At 52.6% G+C, this 23,560-nt stretch overlaps 1 protein-coding gene across 3 annotated transcripts in view; it reads right to left on the bottom strand.

Moving 5' to 3' along the window:
• Positions 1-23,560, bottom strand: part of LOC147167804 (phospholipid-transporting ATPase ABCA1-like) — a 29,341-nt gene that overhangs the window by 3,150 nt on the left and 2,631 nt on the right. Inside the window, exons 2-45 of one of the 3 annotated variants that reach the window (XM_086086882.1) lie at positions 22,604-22,767; positions 20,774-20,867; positions 18,499-18,640; positions 18,283-18,401; positions 14,939-15,060; positions 14,660-14,863; positions 13,737-13,826; positions 12,381-12,621; positions 12,153-12,292; positions 11,963-12,079; positions 11,706-11,900; positions 11,328-11,533; positions 11,085-11,261; positions 10,794-11,016; positions 9,658-9,879; positions 9,387-9,591; positions 8,347-8,460; positions 8,098-8,272; positions 7,906-8,049; positions 7,553-7,830; positions 7,187-7,407; positions 7,049-7,121; positions 6,752-6,981; positions 6,515-6,566; positions 6,315-6,440; positions 6,098-6,246; positions 5,905-6,029; positions 5,030-5,128; positions 4,766-4,955; positions 4,594-4,688; positions 4,476-4,508; positions 4,306-4,411; positions 3,325-3,399; positions 3,088-3,257; positions 2,846-3,023; positions 2,650-2,765; positions 2,433-2,577; positions 1,546-1,669; positions 1,336-1,465; positions 1,148-1,274; positions 994-1,056; positions 817-923; positions 600-741; positions 400-534 (exon numbers count right to left, since the gene is read on the bottom strand). In XM_086086882.1, the coding sequence (XP_085943008.1) occupies positions 400-534; positions 600-741; positions 817-923; positions 994-1,056; positions 1,148-1,274; positions 1,336-1,465; positions 1,546-1,669; positions 2,433-2,577; positions 2,650-2,765; positions 2,846-3,023; positions 3,088-3,257; positions 3,325-3,399; positions 4,306-4,411; positions 4,476-4,508; positions 4,594-4,688; positions 4,766-4,955; positions 5,030-5,128; positions 5,905-6,029; positions 6,098-6,246; positions 6,315-6,440; positions 6,515-6,566; positions 6,752-6,981; positions 7,049-7,121; positions 7,187-7,407; positions 7,553-7,830; positions 7,906-8,049; positions 8,098-8,272; positions 8,347-8,460; positions 9,387-9,591; positions 9,658-9,879; positions 10,794-11,016; positions 11,085-11,261; positions 11,328-11,533; positions 11,706-11,900; positions 11,963-12,079; positions 12,153-12,292; positions 12,381-12,621; positions 13,737-13,826; positions 14,660-14,863; positions 14,939-15,060; positions 18,283-18,401; positions 18,499-18,640; positions 20,774-20,867; positions 22,604-22,767 (6,383 nt within the window). Of the gene's footprint in view, positions 1-399; positions 535-599; positions 742-816; positions 924-993; positions 1,057-1,147; positions 1,275-1,335; positions 1,466-1,545; positions 1,670-2,432; positions 2,578-2,649; positions 2,766-2,845; positions 3,024-3,087; positions 3,258-3,324; positions 3,400-4,305; positions 4,412-4,475; positions 4,509-4,593; positions 4,689-4,765; positions 4,956-5,029; positions 5,129-5,904; positions 6,030-6,097; positions 6,247-6,314; positions 6,441-6,514; positions 6,567-6,751; positions 6,982-7,048; positions 7,122-7,186; positions 7,408-7,552; positions 7,831-7,905; positions 8,050-8,097; positions 8,273-8,346; positions 8,461-9,386; positions 9,592-9,657; positions 9,880-10,793; positions 11,017-11,084; positions 11,262-11,327; positions 11,534-11,705; positions 11,901-11,962; positions 12,080-12,152; positions 12,293-12,380; positions 12,622-13,736; positions 13,827-14,659; positions 14,864-14,938; positions 15,061-18,282; positions 18,402-18,498; positions 18,641-20,773; positions 20,868-22,603; positions 22,788-23,560 lie in introns of all 3 variants that reach the window. The other 2 variants (XM_086086883.1, XM_086086884.1) reach the window with 2 other exon arrangements.

The following is a 23,560-nucleotide window of genomic DNA, read 5'->3' as shown; positions in this document are numbered from 1 at the left end:
GAAGACCAGCGGCTTTTTGGTGTCGATGCCGTTGCAAGCGGGACAAACGCTCGCTAAACGGACGGCGGCGTCGTCGCGCTAACGTGACGACGCCGGCGGCGACACGTGACACGCGAGTGTGTTAGCTTCACGCTGCAAGGACGCCACGTGGGAAGGTAGCTCAACATGGCCGCCTGCCGCTGCGGGGGGAAACTTGGCCCAAAGTTGGCTGGGCGGCGATTTCAAAGCGCCAAGCGCACGCCGGGTTGCAAGCCTACGGCGCCGCTAAGCGAGCGGGGGCCAAAATGACGGAAGTAAAAGCTGCAGACCAGACGGGACGACGTTCACAATCTTTGTTTGGGAAACGCTCGGACCAACGCTCCCGAAAAGTTGCCATCGTCGGCTGCGAAGGCGACTCACCAGGAAGACGACGGGCGGCGCGCCGATGAGCGCCATGGCGGTGGACAGTTTGCGCAAGTTGCCACCGCTGTAACTTCCTGCGGCCTTGTCGGCGTACTTGAGCAGGCCCAACCTGCGGATGCCCCACTCGGCCACCTGTTGATGGGTCACACCGTCAACGTCGCAAGCGCCGGCGCCGGGCCGGCCCAGCGGCCACTCACGTCGCAGACTTCCTTGCCGGGAACGCCTCGCAGGATGGCGTAGAGCTCCAGATGCTCGCGTCCGGTCAGCAGCTCGTTGACGGCGTCGAACTGCGGGCAGTAGCCCATGTTGCGGTGGACCTGCTCCTGTTCCCGCAGGATGCTGACGAGCGGTAGCGCGTTAGCGTGTTAGCGCGTTAGCACAGGCGCGACCCCCGGCCGGCAACTTTGAGCTGACCTCTTGCCAGCCAGGAAGGCCTCGCCGCTGGTCACCGCGGTGTCGCCCGTCAGCATTTTGAAGGTGGTGGTCTTGCCGGCGCCGTTCACGCCCAGCAGCCCGAAACACTGCACAAACACGCACACACTTACACGCCACGATGGCACCTGGCCAGATGTTTGCGTGTGCGCGGCAAACCTCGCCAGGAGGAATTCCGACACAAAGTCGATCGACTGCCGGCTTCTGTTTCCTTTTGAACACCTGCGGGCGGAAAACAGGAAGCAACGTTGCTGTTGCGCGTACACGCACGCACGCACGCACGCACGCACGCACGCAGGCGGGCGAGGATGACCTTGGTGAGCTGGCGCAGTTCCAGGATGTGACCGTGTCCGAGTCCGCGTACGATGCGCTGCCTCTCCCGAGCGACGTCCTCGTCTTCCTCTCCCAGGACGCCGGCGTTGCTCGCGCCGCTCGGCGGCCTGCGCACAAACGCTGCACTCGCACCCGCTGCCATTTTTGGAAGGCGTGGTTTGCGCGCACCTGGGCTTGACGCAGAATCGGAACTGGATGAGGACGGTGATGATGAAGAAGACGAGGCCCTCCACCGCCATGGCGAACAAATTCTTTCCCACCATGTCCCATTCCAGCGGCGAACGCAGCCTGTTCTCACCTGACGCCGCACACACGGCACAGGTCACGCTCTGCGCGCGCGCAAGCGCGTGGGTGCGCGCGCACGTCTGCCGGCGTTACCGAATCTCTGCAGCGCGTCGGCCATGGCCTGGTTCTTCACCATGTCGATCAGGCCGCGGCCCAAACAGAAGTGAGGGAAGATGAGCAGCACGTTCTTCAGAATGTCGTTGATGCCGCCGATCTCCTGCGTTAGCACGTTAGCGCGTTAGCAAAACGGCGTGCGGCGCAAACATCTTAAGTACGATTCTGAAGTTGAACCCAAATGTGCTTATTTTGGCTTCAAATGAAAAAGATCATTCTGCTTATTTGAACATATTTATGATTTCATGATCTTATTTGACCGATCACGCGGTTTTGAGCGTCAACTTCCATTTCCAAGAACTTTTTAAGACGACGCCCTCAACTGGCCTTTCATAACGCGAACGTCCTTATTTGAAGATTTGGCAGAATCTTGTCATACGAGAAAAACAATCAGAGCAAAATGCAAGCCTTTTTTCTTTGCTTTTAGCGACGAAGCTTGCCAGCAAACGTACGAGCCGCTCGGTGGCCTAGTGGTCGAGCGTCTGACCTCAGAGCTGGAGGTCGCGGGTTCAATTCCTGGCTGGCTCTTATCCAAGAAAATGACAAATCTCGCTTCTTGACAGCTGAGATGAGCGACTGTAAATGAATACGTTAAGGAAATACTTGCATATATTTTTATATATTTATAAATTATATTCCCGCTTGGAAAAAGTCAATAACGCCTAAAAAAGTTTTTTTCAAGACCGCTGTGGTTGCTACGGCCAAATATTATTTTCTTATTTTTCAAAATCGTACAGGTAAGTTGAAGTACAATTTTCTTGTTGTCGGCAGATGATTTTGCTTATTTGAAGTCCTAATTTCCTTATTTTTGACTGTCCTTTTAGCGGCGGCGGCGGCGGCGGCGGCGGCGGCGGCGGCGGCCTCACGTGGTCCCCGAAGAGCTCCATGACGAAGGTGGAGATGCTGCCGTTGATGCCGATGAGGATGTTGACGCTGGTGAGGACCACGTAGGCCGTGCTGGGGATGCCGAAGACGAACGACGCCGGGTACATCAGCGGCGTGATGGACCACCTGCGCCGGGACGCAACCTTTTACATTTCCTTCCAGCTTTTTCCATTTGCTTTTGCCGTTTGTGGCGCGTACCCGTAAAGGAGGAGGAGCAGCGCCAGCACGGGCAGGTTCGTGGACGAGACGTAAGCTTTTTGTTGGAAGCAGACGAAGATGAGGACGACCAGCGCGGCCGGGACGACGTAGTTGCACTGCGGAGACGCAACACGGGCCGTTAGTCAGCACGGGCGCGCACGCACGCACGCACGCACGCACGCACGCACGCACGAACCATGTCCCAGATGAAGTTGGCGCTCCAGTAGAGGAGCGGGTGCACGCCGCTGATGAAGTGCATGTGCTTGGCCTTGCTGACGCGCTCGTGAATGAGGAAGACCACAAAGCTGGCGGGCACGAAGGACATGGCGAAGATGACGCAGATGGACACCAGCACGTCCACCGAGGTGGTCACCCTGGGGGGCGGACGCGGGATGAGACGCGGGTTCGGGTTCGGCGTGCGTGCGTGCCGGCACTCACAGCGCCACCTGGGACAGCTGCTCCTTGGTCAGGTTGAGCGGGTGGTTGAAGGCTCGGATCCCGAAGCGGCCGGCGTCCTGGCCCGGTTGCAGGTTGGCCCTCAGGATGGCGTTGCTCATCACGTTCAGGAAGGAGCCCATGCTGTGCCAGCCTTTGTTGTTGAACCAGATCTGACCCGGCGCAAAGCCATCAGTCGACCCGGCGATCGATCAATTGTCGGCGCCTGCTGCTGCTCACCTTGACGTTGTTTTTGGTGTCCAGGCCGTTGATGAAGGCTGACAATTTGTCAAGGAATCGATCGGCCGCAGCTCCCTGTTCAAACGTTAGGTCGAATCGTGATCAATATGGCATCGGCGCAAATTCACGTCCGCTCATTTTCCAACGCGAAGAAGAAAATAACCGATCGAAAGTGTTCAATAATCATTCGCTCGAGGGGCCTTGGAAGTCTGCGGAACGATCTGGACTGGAGACCAACATCTTCTCGGACCATTTGGAGTTTTGGGTCAACGTACAATTACTGCAAAAATTGGACATGCAGTTGAATTATTACGTCGTATTGTTACTGAAAGCGTCCTGACCGCTCGCTGTCATTCATTTTGTGTTGTTTAAAAACAATATTATATATTTTGTTATTTTTTAAAATTATTGTTATTTTGTATTTTTTTATTTTGTCGTATTTTGAATTATTACGTCGTATTGTTACTGAAAGCGTCTTGACCGCTCGCTGTCATTCATTTTGTGTTGTTTAAAAAATATATTATATATTTTTTATTATTTTTATTATTATTATTATTGTTGTTATTTTTTGTCGTATTTTGAATTATTATGTCGTATTGTTACTGAAAGCGTCCTGACCGCTCGCTGTCATTCATTTTGTATTTAATTTAAATGTTATTTATTAATACATTTTGTTACTTATTCTTTTCTTTTGTTTTTTTTTAATTACAATTGTTTTTGTTTTTTTTGTGTGTTCATATTTTGAATTATTTCATCGTATTGTTACTAAAAGCGTCTTTCTTGAGCGCTCGCTGTCATTCATTTTTCTTTTTTTTTTGGGGGGTGATTAGGGGCAGACAAAACAGGTTTGACTTCTTTCTGTCCCTTCATTTCTTTTACTTTACTTTGAATTTGATTGTTGCTTTATATTGTCTTTTTTTTCTTTTACAAATGATTTTTTTTTTTTATAAATGATTGATTGATTGATTGATGGAAACGGACCTTGGTGAGTTCAAAGATTTTGCGGACGCGTCGGATGGCGTCGTCGATCTCGTCGGCCGGCGGGAGGACGTGAGTGCTCCTGGCGCCCAACGAGAAGCCTCCGTACCTGCCGGTCACGTGATCAATCATCACTGACTGAAAAGCGCCGGCCGGCCGGCGCGCGAACTCACCTGAACTCGTTGACCCAAACTTTGTTCTTCAAACTGCGGACGACACAAAAGCAAAGTTGAGCGCGCGTCGCGGCACGTCGCGGCACGTCGCGGCACGTCGCGGCACGTCGCGTCGTACCTTTTGCCGATGATTTGCGCGTAGGTTTTGACCAGGTAGTCGGAAATGTTTCTTCCCGTCAGGTTCTGCAGCGTGTCGCTGGAGCTCAACTTGATCTGAACGCAAAGAGCGCGTGAGCGAGCGGCCGCCCGCGATGACGTCACGTGGTCCTTGCCACGCGTGCGGCGGCTACCTGCGGCGGGGGCATCCCTCCGGCGCCGGCGGGGCACTCGGGCAGCATCTTCTTGCGGCCGTCGCAGCTGCAGGAGCAGGCGGGCGACGGCTCCTGCATGCTCCAGTTCCCGGACGCAAAGAGCCGGCGGAGGCTTTCCGGCACCTCCGGGAGGCTCCAGTCGTCATCGCCCATCGTGCACGGCGCCTCGCTGGGGGCGAGCGGCGGAGACGGGTGGTGAGGCGGCGGGAGCGAGACGCGAGACCGGTGCTGGCGGGATCTTACGCAACGGGATGTCCCAGCATGCAACGCGTTCCCAATCCCGGCGGCTCCAAAAGAGCAGCCAGAAGCTTCTGCATGCTGGCGTCTGCCGGCGCGTCCTCGCTGACACACAAACGACAAAGCAACTTCATATTGTCACAATTTGGCGCCGACCCGTTGCAGATCGGCAGATGAAAAACAGGAGCTGCTTTTTCCACAATCAAGAAACGACGCCATTGGAGCGCAGTTTCCGGAAAACGTCGTGAGCCCGCCGGCGGCCATTGAAAATGTTTGAATTCCATTTGAGAAGCAACAAAGGAGACCGAAAGGTTATTCCAAAGCGACAACAGAAATGTGTCGTCGGCTTCGGATGGCTGAAAACGTCAGCAAAGCAAAGATGGCGGCCCACATACACGACGTCAGATGAAAAGTGGCGACGAACTTACATGCTTTCTTTCTTGGCGATCTTACAAAAGGTTGCCAATTGATACGATAGACATTATTATTATTATTATTAGGATTACTGTTGCATAGCAACGCTGGAAAATGATGAGCGGACTCCGGATTTGTATTTTTGCGACGATAACAACTGTTGAATCCGATTGAAGTGCTAAAAACAGGCCGACCAGCAGAGGCGGCAAAAGTACCGACATTCTCTACTTTACTTTGGTAAAAGTACTCACACAAATAATTACTCACGCAAAAGTAAAAAAGTAAAGGCTCTGAAATGTACTTGACGAGTGGAAGTAAAAAGTAGAGATACTCGTGTTAAAATGGAACGGCTAAAAGTAGTCTAAAAAACGACTCGAGTAAAAAGTAATGAAGTATTTGTCGTTCCCATCTTCCCATGCCGGCGAGAACGCAAAAAAAAAGAAAGCGAGTGGTCTCGCGCGTCGTACCTGATGAAGGTGACCTGGTCTTGGTACATCCACGGCTGCAGCTCCAAACTGGGATATTTGCCAAAAGGCGGGACGATGACACTGAAGACCAGCGCGATGCAGACAAAGACGGCGGGAAGGACGATCTGCCGGCGGCGCTCATCATCAGCAACGGCGGGCAAACGAGCGGACGGACGGCGCGACGGGAGCCCACCTGAGCGAAGAATCCTTTGCGCGATCGCCGGGCGTAAAGAAAGCGCTTCCACATGAGCGCCACAAACTGCTGCTTCGTCAGATTCCAGCCGCTGACTTGGGCCGAGCCTTTCCCACCCGCGCACGTCAACCGCTCCGTTTCCGGACTCTCTGGAAGGCGTGCGCGCGTTTGTTTAGGAGCGGCGCCGTTACGCACGCGACACGGACATGACACGTACCGCGATCCACGTCACACGCGGCGTCCTCGTCGTCGCGCTCGTCCGTCAAGGGTCTCAGGCAGCTCTGTGGGTCGCCTCCTCCGAAGGCGTGGGTCCGGCGCCGGCGCCGCACGGGAAGTGTGCCATCTGCATGCAAACCAGTCGGCGCGTCAACGCGCACGGCCCAGCGCAGATCAAGCGCGTCCAAGGTGGGACCTTACCCGAGGGCACGTCCGTGTCTACGCCGTGATCTTCCGCCACTTTCAGGAAAATCTGTTCAGACAAAAATTGTTTGCTTGAAATGCTCTGAGAGTTGGCGTGCCGTCAGTCAGCGTGGCGTCTGCCAGCGTGGCGTCTGCCAGCGTGGCGTCTGTCAACAGGCGTCTGCCAGCGTGGCGTCTGTCAGAGTGACGTCTGTCAACAGGCGTCTGCCAGAGTGGCGTCCCTCAGAGTCCCACCTCCTCCAAGGTGGTGTCGGACACGCCGTAACTGGAGACGTTGAGCTCGCTCAGCTTGTCGTCCATTTCTCGGAAAAGCTCCACAAGGGCGCCGTCCTTGGCGGCCGAGTAAGGCAGGACAAAGGTCAGCTCGTGCCCGAGGTCCTCCACCATGCGGGCGGCGGGGATGTGGCGCAGGATCAGCCCGCACACCTGCGATGTGTCCACCGGGGGCAGCGGTTGCCCGTTTTCTGCGGACGCACAAGAAAGATGAGCGCGTTTCGCGAGCGCAGACCGAAAGCTGACGGCGCCGCTCACCGACGGTGGCGGCGTCGCTTTCCTGCTCGCTGCCCAGTCCGGCGTCGCTGCTGCTGACCGAACCGCTCTCGTCCTGTAACGCAAGCGAGCCGTGACTCGCTGCCGCCGACATTTTGTGGCACCGCCGTCCGGACGCACCTTCTTGGTGAAGGAGACGGTGCCGGACGAGTTCCTGTAGGAGGCCAGCGAGGGTTCGGGGTCCTTCTTGACCAGCGTCAGGTAGTAGCCCGTCCCCAGCTGGTTTTTCAGGAAGAGCGACGAGCCGACGCAGCACAACTTGCCGTGCGAGATGATGGCAATGCGGTCGCCCAAGATGTCCGCCTCGTCCATGTGATGCGTGGACAGGATGATGGTGCGCCCTGAGGGAGGAAACGCGGCCGTCAAGCGCCGTCCGCCCGCCCGCCCGCCCGCCCGTCCGTCCGCCCGCCCGCCCGCCCGTCCGTCCGCCCGTCCGTCCGTCCGTCCGTCCGTCCGTCCGCCCGTCCCCAAAAGAAAGGAACTCACCCTGCCGGTACTTGAGCAGCAGATCCCAGATTCCTCGTCGAGCGTAAGGGTCCACCCCCGCCGTGGGCTCGTCCAAGATGACGACCTTTGAACCCCCGACGAACGCCAAAGCCACCGACAGCTTCCTCTGCATGCCGCCGGACAGCGTGCTGGTCTTGGACTTGCGCTTGTGCGGCAGGCCGGTGTCGGCCAGGATCTGCTCCATCTCGCCTTTCACGCGCTCCTCCGACAGGCCTTTGAGTCGAGCGTAGAACCAGATGTGCTCCTCCACCGTCAGCCTGCGGCGGCGGGGGTCAAAGTGCGCGTTAACTTTGGGCAACGGCCTTCAAAAGTGAGCCGGCGAGGCCGCTGACATGCTGAAGAGGACGTTGTGTTGAGGACAGACGCCGAGACTCTGACGGATGGCGCTCAGCTCCGTGCGGATGTCCCGACCCAGGATGTAGGCGGTGCCGGAGGTGGGTGGGAACAGGCCGGTAAGGATGGACCTGCGGCGGGCGCTGCCGGTTACAATTCCTCAGCGACTGATGCGGCTCCTTGTCACTTACATGGTGGTGGTCTTGCCGGCGCCGTTGTGTCCCAGGAAGGACGTGATCTGTCCCTCGTAAAAGCCCAGCGTCAGCCCGTCCACCGCCGGCTTCTTGCCGTGCCGGTAGACCTTCACCAGATTCTCGATGTAGACGCCGGGCTGCAGGTGGGCCGGTTCCTCCTCCGTGCAAACCGCTGGATCGAGCAACACATGCGCACAAAGTGTTCACGGCAACTCTTGCTTTCCGCTCGTCTCTCGGCATTCTCACCACCAGCGTTTCCCGCGTGCCTGAGAGGGATTTTGCCGGACTTGCGGTCCTGCTCTCCGAACCAGTAGGACTTGGTAAAGGGGAAGAACCAGGGCCGAGGAATCCCGTATTGCCCTGCGACACACGCACACACACAAACGCTTGACTAGCTGGACCCGGACTCCAAGGGATGTCCTGGGTTTTTGTTTTGTGGGTTGGCCGGGCCGCGTGGGTGGGCGGAGCCTCATGTTCACGATCCGTCAGATTGTTGAGGAGCTCGACGGCTGACCGCTTTCGCCCTCGGCACTGCTTCTTCTTTGTTGCTTCTTCACTTTCCCAGTTAAGATTAAAAAAAAAAACTTTTTTTTTTTTGGGGGGGGGGGCAAAAGTTATTTATCTCTTTTTGTTTCTTTTGGTCTATTTGCTACGGTTACTTTGGTCAGAAAAGATTTGTGCTTTCTGCTCAACTCTCGTGTCTTTTCTCTTCTTCAATTTGCCTGATTTTTTTGCAAGGCCCACAGAATATTGTGTTCTTTTGCTATCAAAACTAAATATAAATATTTCTATCTGCTTCCATTTTGCAGCGATTAGCACTAGAATATAGTGAAGTTTCATCATTAGTCACAAATCTATTTAGAATTGTGAGTAAATGAGCTTTTGTTTTCAACATGGCCCTGGTTGATCTCTTTTGCTTTGCTGCCACCTGCTGGCCGTTTGTGTAATTACTACCATCGCTTCAACGTTTTTTTGCAATTGAGAGGCTGCATCAAAGCATTCTGTTTGCTCGAGCATAAAAAAACTAGAAATACGCCTTTGGGACACTTCAAACATTTAAAATAGAACGTATTTATACGTTTTGGGGAGCAAATGAGTTAATTGCTCTCTCTTATTTTGTAGGACTGTTTTGGCAGTGACAAATTCTTCCAGCCTTTCAAAAAATGAGTTTTCTCACGTCGGTTGGGAGACAAACACAGACGGCACAAACCAACGTGGATGTTGTCTGGCCAGCACGCAAAGGTGAAAGGTCGAAAGGTGAAAGGTCGCTCTGTGTTCCTCCTCACCTGGGAAGACGGCTTCGATGTACCAGGTGAGGAGTCCGTAGAGGAAGGCGTCAAAGTACATGATGACGATGGCGGTGCGCAGGCTGAAGTCGTCTTCCTCCAGCGGACTGGCCAGCAGGTTCTTCCACTGGATTCCCACGCCTTGCTCTTCGAAGAGGGCGAAGTACTCGCAGCCGAAGCCGAAGGCCACGGGGGACAGCAGGCTCTGCGGGAGGTCGGGGGTCAGACGCTCAAACGGGAAGTGCGGGCGCTCCCCACCGCGCCTCCTTACCCCGAGCACTTTGGCGCCGAAGCCGATGTGGTCCTGCCAGGCCACGCAGAGAACGTAAGGCAGGTAGAGCGTGAAGTAGATGATCCCGCCGCAGGCGGCGGCCAAGTTGGCGCGGGCGAAAGCCGTACTGATCAGAAAGCACTGCATGATGGTCACCACGGCAAAGGACGCCAGGAAGAGGAAGACCACGCCCGTGTCGCTGTACGGCAGCAGGTTTCCTTTCTGGGGGCCACAAAGTGTCGTTAGCGTCACGCCGTCGTCCGACGTGCCAACGTCCGACGTCCGACCACACGCCGCCAGTTGGAAGAAAATCAAGCAAATCGCTGACCCGAGCTGCAATCGCACCGGAACCGATCGCACCACAACACATCGCAATCAATCAGTCACGATTCAAGCACAAGCGGGCAACAGTCAAGCAGAGCGGCAAGAAGACGGCGAGAGCGCGGCCTCCAAACGAGTCACGCAAACGCCGTTGCCATCTTCATGTTTTTCACAAAAACATCCGCCATTTCAACGGGACGCGCCGTCTGCCCGTTTCTCGTCCCAAATTGGAAGATGAGAAAGCAGCCTTCATCCGTTTTTGCATTATGGCTTTTGTGTTCAACAAAATGTTTTGCCTTCACTCAGAAGACGCTCTTCTTCTAAGTCTTACTTCCTTGGATGCTGCTGTTGCTTTAGCGGAGTAGAAGAAGAAGAACGTCTTGTTGAGGACGCGAAAGGTCGCCTGAAACCAATGATTTCCTTTCCTGACGTGCGTAAAAGAAACACGTACACGAAGAATCAGATGAAGGTTCCATTTCAAATTCCAGTTTTACACAAGAAACGGGAGACGGCTCGTCACACTGCCTCCTTGTGGACGGAGGAGGAACACGACTTGCATGACGATTGTCTCCCAAAAATTGGACAACTCACAAGCAGATTTGAATATTTGCCGATGCGGAGTCACGATGAATGCGCACATGAACAAATCACGATCGATGTGCGGATCTGAAAAACCCGCGTGAGAATCACACACGTATCGTGTCGGCGTGTAAAAAACGCCGGACATCGGTTGGTTGGATTGTTTTGCAGTGCGGCGCCGTGTGGGCGCGGCAGGCGGCAGCTCGCAAAAGAAGACGGCGCGCAAGGGAACGCACCTTGAGCATCAGCACCAGCAGTCCGGCGCTGATCAGCAGCGGAATCAGGCTGCTGATGAACCAGCTGAACCACAAGATGGCGTTGTCCAGTCCCATGATCCTCATGGTCTCCTTCAGACGCGCCTCCTTCTCGTACACGACGCTCTTCAGGATGATGGAGACGGAGAACATCCAGGCCAGCGTCATGAAGAGCGGCATGGAGCGACTCATCACGCGCAGGAAGCTGAAGGAAGGAAGCAGAAGGCGTCAAGGTGCCGCCGTGGCCATCGTCGGACGGCGGCGGCGGCGTACATGTCGTCCACGTAGCACGGGTACGGCATCTGCTGGATGTAGACGCCCGTCTTCTCTTTGGTGCCCGTCACGGCTCGGATCAGCGCCTGCTCCACCACATCTTGCAGGTAGGCGAAGCCTCCCCAAACGTAGCGCATGTCCTCAAAGGGGTCAGCGCGAGGACCCGGGTCCCAGTACCTGACAACGAGCACACCTTACCTTACAAAAGCTCACTCGGCGTCGGCTTGCGTCTCGCGGCCTTACGCGTCTTTGATCTTATTGGTCCGCTCCACGTTGTCGATGTCCATGCGGATTTTGTAGCTGATGTTGGGCGGGAGCTCGGTGGCGTTGGCGCCCACGTCCAGGAAGACGATCCCGGCCCAGAACTTCCTGTCCTCCAGCAGGACCATCGACTGGTTGATCATGTGCTCCTCGCTGGCGACCGGCTCCAGTTTGTCCAGATTGACGCACTGAAAGGCGCGGCGGTCACGTCACGTCACGTCACGTCACGTCACGTCACGTCACGTCACGTCACGTCACGTCACGTCACGTCACGTCACGTCACGTCACGTCACGTCACGTCACGTCACGCTCGCCGCCGACGGCTGCCGGCAGCCAATCTCAAGTCGGCAGGAAGCTCACCTCCATGAAGCGGGCGACGCCGCCGACGGCCTGGTCCGTCTCGTTGAAGACGTCCCTCCAGGTGAGGGCGCCGCTCGTCCCGTGCCGCTCGTCGGCGTGCCTGGACAGGAAGTTGGAGACGTCGGCCACCGTCCAGCCGCTGTCGGCCAAGTGAGCGCTCAAGAAGGTGGCGCTCACGTTGTTTTTCAGCAGAGACTGCGGCAGACAAAAGTTGTCATCGCCGGCAAACGGAAAACGCTCATCGAACGTACGATTACCCGGATCAGGTTCATCTGCTCGCCGTTCTCCAGGAAGTTCCAAACTTTGGGTCTCATCTCCTCCCACATTCCTTCCAAGTCCCTGAAGATGCCGAGCTCCTGGAAGGTCCGGTTGACCTGGAAGCAACCGCCGGCACGGTTGGAGCGGGCCCGGCCCGGCGGGCAAAGCGGACGCGGCCGATGTGCTCACCTCGTGGACGACCCGGCGGGTGGCGGGCGTGTCGGGCGTGTAGAGGATTTTGCCCATCAGCAGCGGCTTCACCGCTTCCCAGATCATCCGCGACATGGGGTTGGAGTCCAAGTCCTTCACCAGAGAGTTGCAGAAAGGAGCTGCACGCACACGCACACGCGCGCGCACGCCATTTTGGTTAGGCAAACAGGAAGTGTCGGACGCAGACCGGAGCGCTTGCGGACTGACTGGAGGAGTTGTCGAAGTGCTGCGCGGCGTCGTCCTCGCTGCTGTTGTGGTTGCCGAAGAGCGCCTTGTAGTTGCTGTCCTCGTACCAGTTGAGCGATTTGATCTGCAGGCCGCCGCCCTCGGGGTGGCCGCAGACGATGCGCGACACGGCCTGGTACATGGCGCTGGGCGAGGACGTGGCGTTGCGCGTCAGGAAGACGATCTCCTTGCGAAGGTCCGTCCAGCTCTTCATGCCGGCCAACTGACATTCACAAGAAGGCCAAAGTCACGTCCACCGCAAAAAGGTCGCTTCTTTCCGCTCGCCGTCGGCAAATGGAGCGAAGATTTGGATTGGGCCATGCGATTTTGTGCTTTGAATGGCGCGGATGGGCGGAGCCGAGCGAGATTGCAGAAAAGGCATCAGTTTGACAGCAGGTTGAGATTGTTTTGGCACCGAAAGCCTCCAAACGAACCGTTTTGCACATTTCACATCAAATGGCGAGCGTTCAGTCACGCAAAACGTTCTCCCGTTTCATGCTGCGGATTTAAGAACACGTGTTGTCCAAGCGCTCATCTGCGCTTTCTGCTGACAACATTTTGCTCACGAGCCGCTGTTGGTGACTCGCACCACAAACACACCAGGGCAGGAAGATGCGCATTGGAGCGCCATCTAGTGGACAAACGGCACAAGCGCATCATTCGGTGCTTGACGCTTTCAGCACAAAGAAAGAAAATATTCAACTGCGGCTGACGACGACGTTGCGAAAAGAGTTCGATCGATCGGTTGTTGTCATCCTTGCTGATGTTTTCAATGCACGCTCATTGGTTTGCTCTTCTTGACGTGACTCCGCAAAATTCCGAGCGCCGCTCAAATGGACCACCCTTACACGAAAGTTGCTTGCCGCCCGAAGCCAGCTGGGATAGGCTCCAGCACCCCCCTTGTGAGGACAAGCGGTTAAGAAAACGGATGGATGGATGGATTCTAATGTCAGCAAAGTGGACTGCTTGCTGCAGCGCTTCCAGATGTTTCTGCGGACTGGACAAGTCAACGAGGACGAGACGGTTGGTGGCGCGCGCGCACACACACACACACAGACTGTGTGTTTGTTGGTTCTGGTTCTTTGTTCAGCTGAGACGACATCGGGGTGTCCTGACGTGAAGCGATTCACATGATAACATGACTTGTCACATTTCTCTTCACAGAGAACTCTCGCACACGCACGCGCGCACGCACGTGCACTTGCAACACACACTTCCTGCAGCGCGTTCCGTCGATATCAAAGAACAATCTGGACTCCGGACCCTGGACTGAAGGTCACGTGACATGCAGTCCTGACAGAACGTGATGACATCACTTCCTGTGACATCACAGCTTACCTCCACGGCCAGAGAGCTCAGACTGTCCAGCAGCTTGTTGGTTGCCACGGAAACGCCCTGGATGGCTTCAGGGTCCGACCTGACGTCCCTCTGCGACACACACGCACACACACGCACACACGTGATTGTCAAAAACCAGATTTTTCTGTAGTGTCGCGTGACAGCTGCCCGATGTTGGGGAGCGAGTTAAGAACGAGCAAACGTTTTCATCCTTCGCGGCTTCCTGGCAGTCGAGACGAATTTGCAAGTGAAAAATGTTGTCGGAATGTCACAAACTTGCCAAGCGGTCTTCATGAGCGCGGGCGGGTTCGTAAACGTTGACGTCATCAAAATGATTTTCTTGCTTTGGTTTGGTTCGCTTGCAAAAAACAAACAACAGATTGAAATCCTTTTCTTTTTTTCCGTTTCCAACGTACGAATTTGAATCCAATCCATATTTTTGCGCCACCTGCCGATGGGCCGAAAAGGTCGTCAGACGGTCACAAATGTTCATCTTATTGATGAAAGCTTTGCTTGAACATTTCAAAACAGCAAGAAATTGAAGTTTTATTGCCTCATTTGCTGGTTTTCAAAAAAATCCAACGTCAGCTCGAAAACTCATCAAACTTTCAAAAGTGGATCCGCTGGATACGAGCGCGGCCTTCCCGACATGATCATGTGACCGACAACAACAAAAACGTTTCAAACGTCTTGGCCGGTCGTAGCACGTTGCTATGGAAACGAGCATTTGAGAAGGCGGCCCCGGGTTCACGTGCTCACTTCCTCTTTTCTGGGTCGGAGGGAGGAGAGAAAAAAAAGAAGCCTCGGGCCGCACAAAGTGAGCTTGTCGACAAAAGAAAGACGCGTTGCGACACGCCTGCCAACTCCCACGCACGCACGCACATGCGCGCACGCACGCACGTGGGTCGAGTGAGCCGTCTTACCAGAACCGGTTTGAGGAAGTCGATGTTGTCCAGGAAATTTCGCTCGGCGTGGTCCAGCCAGACGAGCGGAGCGCCGCAAACCACTTCCTGCACCATGACGGCGGCCAGCGGGTCCGTGATGTTGACAAAGTCGCGCACGCTGCGGCCGCCCGGCCTGCGAGGACACGCGTCACGCAGGTGGACCCCGAAGCCGCCCAGGACCACCTGCACGCACGCACGCACGCATCTCATTATGACTTGACAGGTGCAGCGAACGTTTGTCGATGGCGCCGCGCCAACCTTCTCCAGGTCGACGTCGGCCTCCAGGATGTGAGTCACCATGGACGAAGGGAAGGACACGTTCCTCAACAGGAAGCTGGACAACGTCTCCTCGTCTCGCAGGAAGTGCTTCAACTTGAAGCCTGAAAGACACGCGCACGCACGCACTCACAGCAAGTCACACCACATGACGTCACACTTTCAAGTGGTCACGTTTGGACAAGCGGTCGTGACTTGTTTTGATCAACTCGACCAGAGACGGACGAGTAGCGATGCCAGGTTATCGGTGAGCCTGGCAAGCCACGCCCACTTTCTTTTTCAAGAAACAGGCGTCCAGAGACAGCGATTCGGCCAAAAACAGGCCGGCCAATCAAATTCATCTCTTTGCAACAACGACATCAGCCATTCTCTCTACGGCTAGTAGCCATGTTGGATTTTTACTCCGTCGCCGCCCAAAAAAAGAAACCTCCAATGAGTGGCTTTTCTGACACCACGTCCGCTCTTCGCTCATTGGTTCATTCCACTGTGGTAGCTCAAGTTTGCCCCGCCTTCGAAATGCGCCTGATAGGGCGACCAGACTCTCGCAAAGCCGCCAGTGAGTCGGGATTTCCAGGCTCGGTATCGGTATCGGCCTGATATAAGTCCGAGGATAGGTTCGCTTGTAAAGGAGTCAAAATTGGGAGCAGCGAGTGGTCATAAAAAAAATAAACAATCCGACATGGAAGAAGTCCTCCTTGCCAGTCGTTGGCACTTGCAAATGGTAGTCGGGTTTCCATCAAAAAAGCAAAAAGGTTTTTACACTCGGAGGTGTGGATTTGGAAGCGTATCGATAAATGGAGAATGATCGTTTTGGCTATGGAAACAGGTTTTGCCAATAAACGCTGACAAAACCGGATATGGCGTCACACGTACGTTTGCAGTCCCAAAGTAATATCGGACGATAAAGTAAGGTATGTTTGGGGGCAAACAGAAATCTTTTGGAAATTCATTAAAGGAGCCAATATTCATGCAATTTGAGAACAGCAAAGACACAAGAATCAAGAATGACAAAAGCAAACTCATACGACGTCATCGCACGACGCCGTCGCTTCCTGGATCGCACATTTTCAGTAAATTCGCTGAGAGTAGCAGAAAAGAGGATTTGATTTTCGTTGATTATGGCGGCACCTTTGGACAAAAGCGGTATTGTTTTCCTTGCATTTCCCATGAGGCCAAGCGCATATCACGGTGAAATCTGAAGGACTGAATGATATGGTTTCTATTTTTTCTTTATACGGCGCTGTAACGTTTCACAGCAGACGGTTGTGATCTTGTTTTTTTCACACAAACGGCTCCCCCCCCCCCTTTTGTGCGATGCATTCACAAGCATTCGTAAACGAGAAAGAAGACAACTTTTGCACGTTTGTATTTCGTTGACAGCTTCCACCTCAAAGTGAAAATGATGCTCCGACCGTGGCAAAGGTTTCGTTCATCTCGCTGTAAGTCAATGTTTCATCAGCAGAATTAGGAAAATAGACAATGAAATCCCATTTAGTGTTGCTTTAAAAAAGTACACTTGCTTAAAAAAACCTGACTATTGACAAGCCGAGTTAACAAACGTTGACTTTGAAAAAGACGTGACGAATCAGCATCAGTTTCACTTCGGGTGCCATCAACTTCAAATCAGCTTTCTCAACAAACGGAAGCAAATGTGGGATCGGAACATGACTCATCTTACAGCCACCCGCCCGAAACGCGCGCCACGCACACACCTTCGGCGTGCGTGTCAAAAGCGTCCCGATTGCAATTGCGAAATGTTTGAAAAGGGATCGAGCGGCACGACGTGCCGTCAAGTGTGGACTCGCCGCGAGGTCATCAACCAAACCAGCCAGCGGCATTTCCAGCAGCGACGCCCGACGAAAGGGACACGAGTGCCTTGGGTGTCGCAATTGTTCAAATAAGCACATTTTACAGCTGTAACTTGAATACTTTGATATTTGTACTCCCTAATGGGCTCGTGCCTGCTCGTAAATGTTCCCGGCGTGCGTTTGCGCATCTAGACCAGGCGTGCCGCTTGGTGCTAAACCAGGAGAGCTGCTAGCAAAAACCGTTTGCCATCCGGCATCATGGACACGCCGTTCAGGTATGCTGTGCGAACGACTGCTGCACGAACAATGCACGTCAAGTCATGTCAAATGTTGGGATACTCGGCGTCTGTATGGCGACACGTACGGCGTCGCCAGCTGGTTGCCGATCCCCGCGCCGAGCGTCAACATCCTGCTGCCATGGCAACAACTTTGAACAGGAGCGAAGAATGCGATTGGCTAACACGAGATTGCGCTGGAGCCTGATTGGCTGACACGTGACAAATTTGAGCTGGTCTCCGCCTCCAATGGCTTGATTCAAAGAGGTCACCCGAGCTCACGCACACGCGCGCATGCAGTTTCCCGCCACGCTGAAAGCAGGTCCGAGCAGGTTGGAAACTCGACACGGGATCATGAAAAGACAAAAGCAGCAAATCGCGTTTGTTCCGCCAGCAGGACAAGCGAGAGAAATGCAGCACAAAGACAAACGTGCTCCGTTCACAAGGCCGTTCGCCATCAGGCTAACTTAGCCGTTAGCTTGCCTGAAACGCTTGAGTTGCGTCTCGCGCGTCCCTCGTCAAAAGGACAACAACAAAAAAGCTGCTGATGATCACAGCCTGTAAAAAACAAACAAACGAGCAATTGTGATTTGACTCCATCGCACGTTTCATTTTCAAATCCACCCACAAAAACGGACAAACGGGCTGCGCCATATTGGAACCAAAAAACAACATTTTGGTTTGTTTTTAAATCCTGCGATTGCCGTGTGAAAAAATACAGGATGACGTACTTGCCACCAATTTTGTTGCCGTTTGTTGATAATAGCTTGAGTACACGAAAGAAAGAAAGTCGAGCACGCAAGTCTGACGAATATTTGGTGTCGAGTCGCCTGGACAGCATTTCAGCGGGTTCAACTTTCTGTTCTGGGATTTTTTTTCCCATTGCCATGAGGACACGCCTGCGCCATTCAAAATGGCCGCCATCTGATATTTTAGAACTTGTTTGAACGTCCTGCAGTGGCGACGCAAGCCAGCAAGAAAAAAAAAAACCTCCTTTGCGCGGAGCTAAACGGCATGACGGGCTCCGGGAACCAATGACTTGTGGAACCTTCGCATTCGGACCTCTTTCAGACCTCCGTATCGTCGCAATGGTGACAAAAACAAACGGGGGGAAAACATCATCACAACTTGGATGATTTTCCAAAATGGGTCAGGCCGAGTTGTCTTGACGAAGACGATGACGAAGACGATGACGATGACGATGACGATGACGAAGACGATGACGAAGGTGCGACGTGGCTACCTGTTCTGCTGCTCTGAAGCTTTGCGAGGGCGCCAGCAAGCTCCTTGAAGCCCTCCAAGTTTTTGTCGTTCCGACTGTACAGAAGAATCTTCTTGGCGTCGGAGAACAGACGAGAGATTCTGCAAGGCACGCACAACAAAACGTGGTCAGCACGCAAACAACAACACGGCTGCTGCGTTTGCCCGCAAGACGACTCGTGGCCATTTTGAAACCGACATGGAGTCGTTGAAGTTTCCGACGACGCCCGGCGACTCGCCCGGCGTGGGGCCGCGGAAGCACGGGTTGTTGGCGTTGCAGAGGATGCCCTGTAACCACGGCAACGTGCCCGCCGACGGCAAGGCCTTGTTGGGGAAGTGACCTGCGGACGGAAAAAATGGAAGCGCTTCAAAATGGTGCTTTTTGAACATTTTGTCTTCTTTCCAGCCAAGACAGCAAACCAAACAAAATCTTTTTCCCACGTGGGCGCAAATGACGGAAAACCAAATGCGCTCACAATGGAATGAAGAGGATTCGATTTTTGGATTCCTGATCCCAGTGACGCAAATGGAGAGCACCGTCGTACTGCAGCGAGTGAGCGCTCGTCTGCTGAGAGTCCAACGTTTGCATTGCAGCCGGCAAGTCGCGACAAGTCGACCGAATGACTGCAGACGCATTCCTCGAACCGCAAGCGCATGCCCACGCACGCACGCGCGTTGGCTGGCTTCAACGTCGCTGGCTCTTTTCCAAACGGGACCTTTTGCTTTTGTGGCGTTCCATCGTTTGGTACGCGACGAGCTCGCCCAGCAAAAATGACGGTGAGGAAGTCGCCATCGATTGGCGCTTCTGCACTCATTCCCGACTCTTCAATTCAACAAGTTTGGAATTCAACTCTTTTCTTTTGCACTCTTCCACGTCCTCCTCTTCCTTTTTCTTTTCTTTTTTTTGGGGGGGGGGGGGGGTGTCACCTCTCCCAGTAGAAAGTTGTGCAATATGTCTGCAATCCTTCAATAAGCCAACGCGAGCATCTTTGCACACCACACTTTTTTTCCCTTTTCTTTTTATTGCCACCAATTTTATTTGACGAGTGTTTGTGAGATTGTTCTTACGTAGCGCTCGCCCTTCCTTCCTTTTCCAGCAGTATTTAGACTTTTTAAAATCTTTTTGGGATATTCTAGTCTGACTTTTTTCAAATGTCTTTGTTATCGCTTGGATTTCTTGCGTTGTTCCTTTTAGTGTGTTGTGATTTGTGACAAAATTGCTCATTAATGGCGATAAATGACACTATTACATTATTATTACATTATTATGATACTATTATTATCGGTTATTAGAAGATAATAAAAGACAACAATCCGAGGCGTCGTCTTCTTCTTCTTCCGGCGCATCTCAAGCGAGCGGCGGCGCCTTTTCTTTTCTTTTTGCTCTCTTCATTTTCCGCCAAAGTCTTTCTCGTCTTGATGATGTCATCACTTGACAGTGAAAGTGAAAAAGCCACGACGGTCAATTCCGTTTCCGTCGTCAGATTTGTCAGCAAAGGACGAAGATGAAGACGACCTTCGGCAGTTGCCGTCATCCAATTACGACGTCCGTAAAGCGAGATCAAAGTTGAAAAAAGATCAAAGGACACACGAGGTCCTTCCTTCCTTTTCTCGGTCTCTCCTTTGGTCTCTTGAGGCCTCCCTGATTTGATGTTTTTTGGATTTGTTGGGGTCTGGATGTTTCTTGGGCTGGGGAGGAGTTCTGGTGGGGGGTGTCTGGTCGGTGCTGGATTTCACCTTCCTTGGTTTTCTTTGGTCCCCTCGGGTCTCCTGGTGTTCGGTTTAGGTGAACGGTATGAGATTTTTTCTAATAGGTTTTCTGGTGAGCTAACAAATACACGCACGCACGCACGCACGCACGCACACACACATACTCACCCACACACACAAAAAAAAAAAAATATATATATATATATATATATATATATTAAAAAAATAAAAATAAAAAATAAAATAAAAAAAAGAGCGATGATGATGACATTTCCGAATGAACAATACTGAGCTCTTAAAAAAAAAAGAAAAAAAAAGCGAGATCAAAGTTGAAAAAAGATCAAAGGACACACGAGGGCGACCGAGCAGTCGGCAAAAGGTTGACGAGCCGCCACAGCTCGTCCATCCATGGACGGATCGCTGGCCGCCTGATAGGAGGGACGTCCGTCCTCACGTCCTCGGCCCTACACGCCGTTTGTCCGACTCGCCAAGCGACCGCTCCGTCTGGCCGCGTGCGAACGGACAGACGCCAAGCGTGTGGATGAATGGGTGCTGACGAGGAAGGTTGGGCGTGTGTGCGGGCGCAAAGGTCAATGTGACGTGACGGAACACGACGGAACGTGACGGAACGTGACGGAACGTGACGGAACGTGACGGAACGTGACGGAACGCGACGGAACGCGACGGAGCGCGACGGATCGCGACGGGACGTGACGGAACGTGCGTCCGCTCAACGGGGAAAGGCGGCGAGCGGGCGGACTCACATTGGTGCTGCTCGTAGGGCGGGTAGCTGCGCCGCACGCCGATGAGGATGAAGAAGATGAAGAGCGGCCACACGATCTCCACCAGCAGCTGCAGCTGAACACAAAACACACAAAACACGTCAACGACCAAGATCCAACTTCAGATGACCTTTAACCTTTGCAGCTCAACCTCACAAGTGGCAAATTTGACGTTTCATTTCCAAGGTTTTCCTTTCTGTGACGCTTCCAGTCTGCGCGTTGCCAGCCGTTGAGGGCACGTTCAAAAAATAGCCAGCGGGGTTATTATCCTTTTGGAATCTTCATTTGAGTTGCTTTTTATTTCCTTTTGAGTTTTGTTTTTTACATTCAGTTACTCTTAATTCGTTTTCAGGGTGGTTCTGTTCCTTTCTATTAGTTTTAGTGATTTAAACAATGCTTACTTTTAGTTACTTTCAGTATTAGTTCTCTTTTTTCTTTTTTTTATTCAAGTGTTCTTACCTTGCGTTGTTTTTCGGCTGAGTTAAATGTAAACAAAAACAGGCCAGACGAGCCGTTGGAGCCCAAAGTCAAGCGCCGCAATCGTCGCCTCAAAGTGACGTCATCTGAAGGTGCTTTTCTATTGGCTGCCGCGAGATGACGTCACTTCTGTCTCACACACTTTCAAACAACTTTATTCCGGTTCATATCGAAATAAATATACTTAAAATCATCCCCAAAGGCAATATGCATTCAATGAATCATCAAAAACTAAAAGGAAGGACATTTTCGCTCTAATTAGTTATAGTTCGTTTTGTAAACATAAAATGTAGTTTCAGTTAGTTTTTTTTTTTTTTTTTAAAGCATTTTCAAAAGAGTTTTTGGAATTTTTGTTAGTTTTTTTGTTCGTTTTCATTAACTACAATAACCTTGGTAGTCACGTGACAATTGGCCGCCATCTTGTTGGGATTTGCGGCAAAAATAAACAAGCTGAAAAGAAAAGGTGCGTTTTCTTTTGCTGCTCCGCTCGTCTTCCCTTTGCGACCTTTCACTTTTTGGGCCGTTTGGAACTTTGCGGCTGCCAGTTTGGGCAAATCTCGTCACGTTTTAAAGCTTCAGTGGCCCCTCCCTCTGCTCCAGCTGTTTTGTCACAATCGCCCCCCCCCGGGTTGACGGGTGAATTTGATCTTGTTTTGCAAAAATTCGGCATCTAAAGTTTCTAAATGAAGGTGACCTATAAAGGCTGGAGTTCAAAGGTCACGCAAATTCTCTCGAGGACACAAATGTCAACCCGCTGAGGTCATTTGATTGGCTGCGATCGGCCCTTTTGAACTCTTGCCGATGTTTTGACTTTGTGGTGAAATGCGTTTGAGTGACGCAGAATGACGACCTTGCGCCGTTCGTCCGCAAGGGTCCAACAAATTTCCCGCTGAAGGCCAACGCGCAGGAATCCTGTTTTGCCTTCACTTCCTTCGTTCGTCCATTCCTCGCGCGACACGCTGGAGCCGAAGCCGGCCGTCATCGTGGGCGGGGCCACGCCCTGATCTGCTCGTCAGCCAATCATCCGGGACCTTGATGGGTCATCGGTTGCGCAAATTCACGATTCCCGCCTGGCCTCAATCCAAATTCAATTCATCAGCTTTGCCTTCTTTGCATCTTTTTGCACTTGAAAATGTGGAAAATGTGGAAAACAAACACTGCGGGACAAACGCTTGCAAAACACTCAAACGTGTGCGTAATTCTTATCCGTGTCGTTGGAAGCGTGACCTTAGCAAAAAAAGGATCTTTTCTTGAATGCCATGAATTGGCCGATGGATGGCGGTAAGAATTTTTGTGTGCCAATTGCGGACATCCCGATGGACGAGCGCGACTCACCTTCTGCCTGCGTCTGTACGTCAAGTTCTTCCACAGCAGCAAAGCCAGCTGCGTCCGCTGGGACATGGCGGCGGCGACGGCGGCGGCGGCGGCGGGAAGGAGGCTCAGGAACGACGGCGGCAGGCGGGCGGACGAGCGAGCCTCGTTGGACTCTCCGGGCCACTCTGACAACGCCAACGCACGTCTCAAAGGGGAAAGGTCAACGCGCCGTCACACAGTCAGATAGCGAAGGTGCTGATCACGCACACGCGCGCACGCTATCGTCTCGCGAGCCGCTCACTTTATTAGGGACACCTGATAATCTCCCACTGATCGCTAATCAATAACCAGCGTTGACCTGAGAGCTGTTCCTAATATTCTGTCCTTCAGATTTCCACATTATTGGGAAGGCGTCCTCTGCTCGTCAACTTTTTCCCAAACCCGTCCAACTTTTGGCCACATCACAACACACACACACACATTAGCATGGCTAACAAGGATTAGCATAGCATTATGTCATAGCTTATAGATTGTTTAGCTGTGCTGATGACGTCACGTTTTGATTAGCATGTGTTAGCATGTTCACAACTGTTGCACATTGAGTAGGGTGATCATTAGCATTGATAAAACATTGATTATCTATTGATAAAAAGAATGACCTTGTTCATGTTAAAAATACAAAATAGGATCATCGATATTTGAATCAGGAAATTAAATCAGTAAATGATCATCTTCAAAAATAAAAAGCAATCAAATCAAAAGGTTGTCAATCATCGACATAATTGATCAAGAGACATTGTTGAATGTTTTCAAGAATCTTCACGCAAAAGATCAATTAATAAAAATTAAAAAAAAAAGCAACATAATGACCAGCAGCTGATTGATGATGATTTAGCGATCAACTCCATCAAAATTGCCTTTCTCGCTTTTTGTTGACTCTTTGAGGGGCTTTTTGGCGTTGGGGGGTTAAATGAACTT

The sequence above is a fragment of the Leptonotus elevatus genome, chromosome 10, assembly GCF_054856555.1.
Source record: "Leptonotus elevatus isolate MCC_2025b chromosome 10, RoL_Lele_1.0, whole genome shotgun sequence".
Lineage (NCBI taxonomy): Eukaryota > Metazoa > Chordata > Actinopteri > Syngnathiformes > Syngnathidae > Leptonotus > Leptonotus elevatus.
The sequence above is the reverse complement of the archived record's forward strand: the minus strand, read 5'-3'. Positions and strand labels throughout refer to the sequence as shown.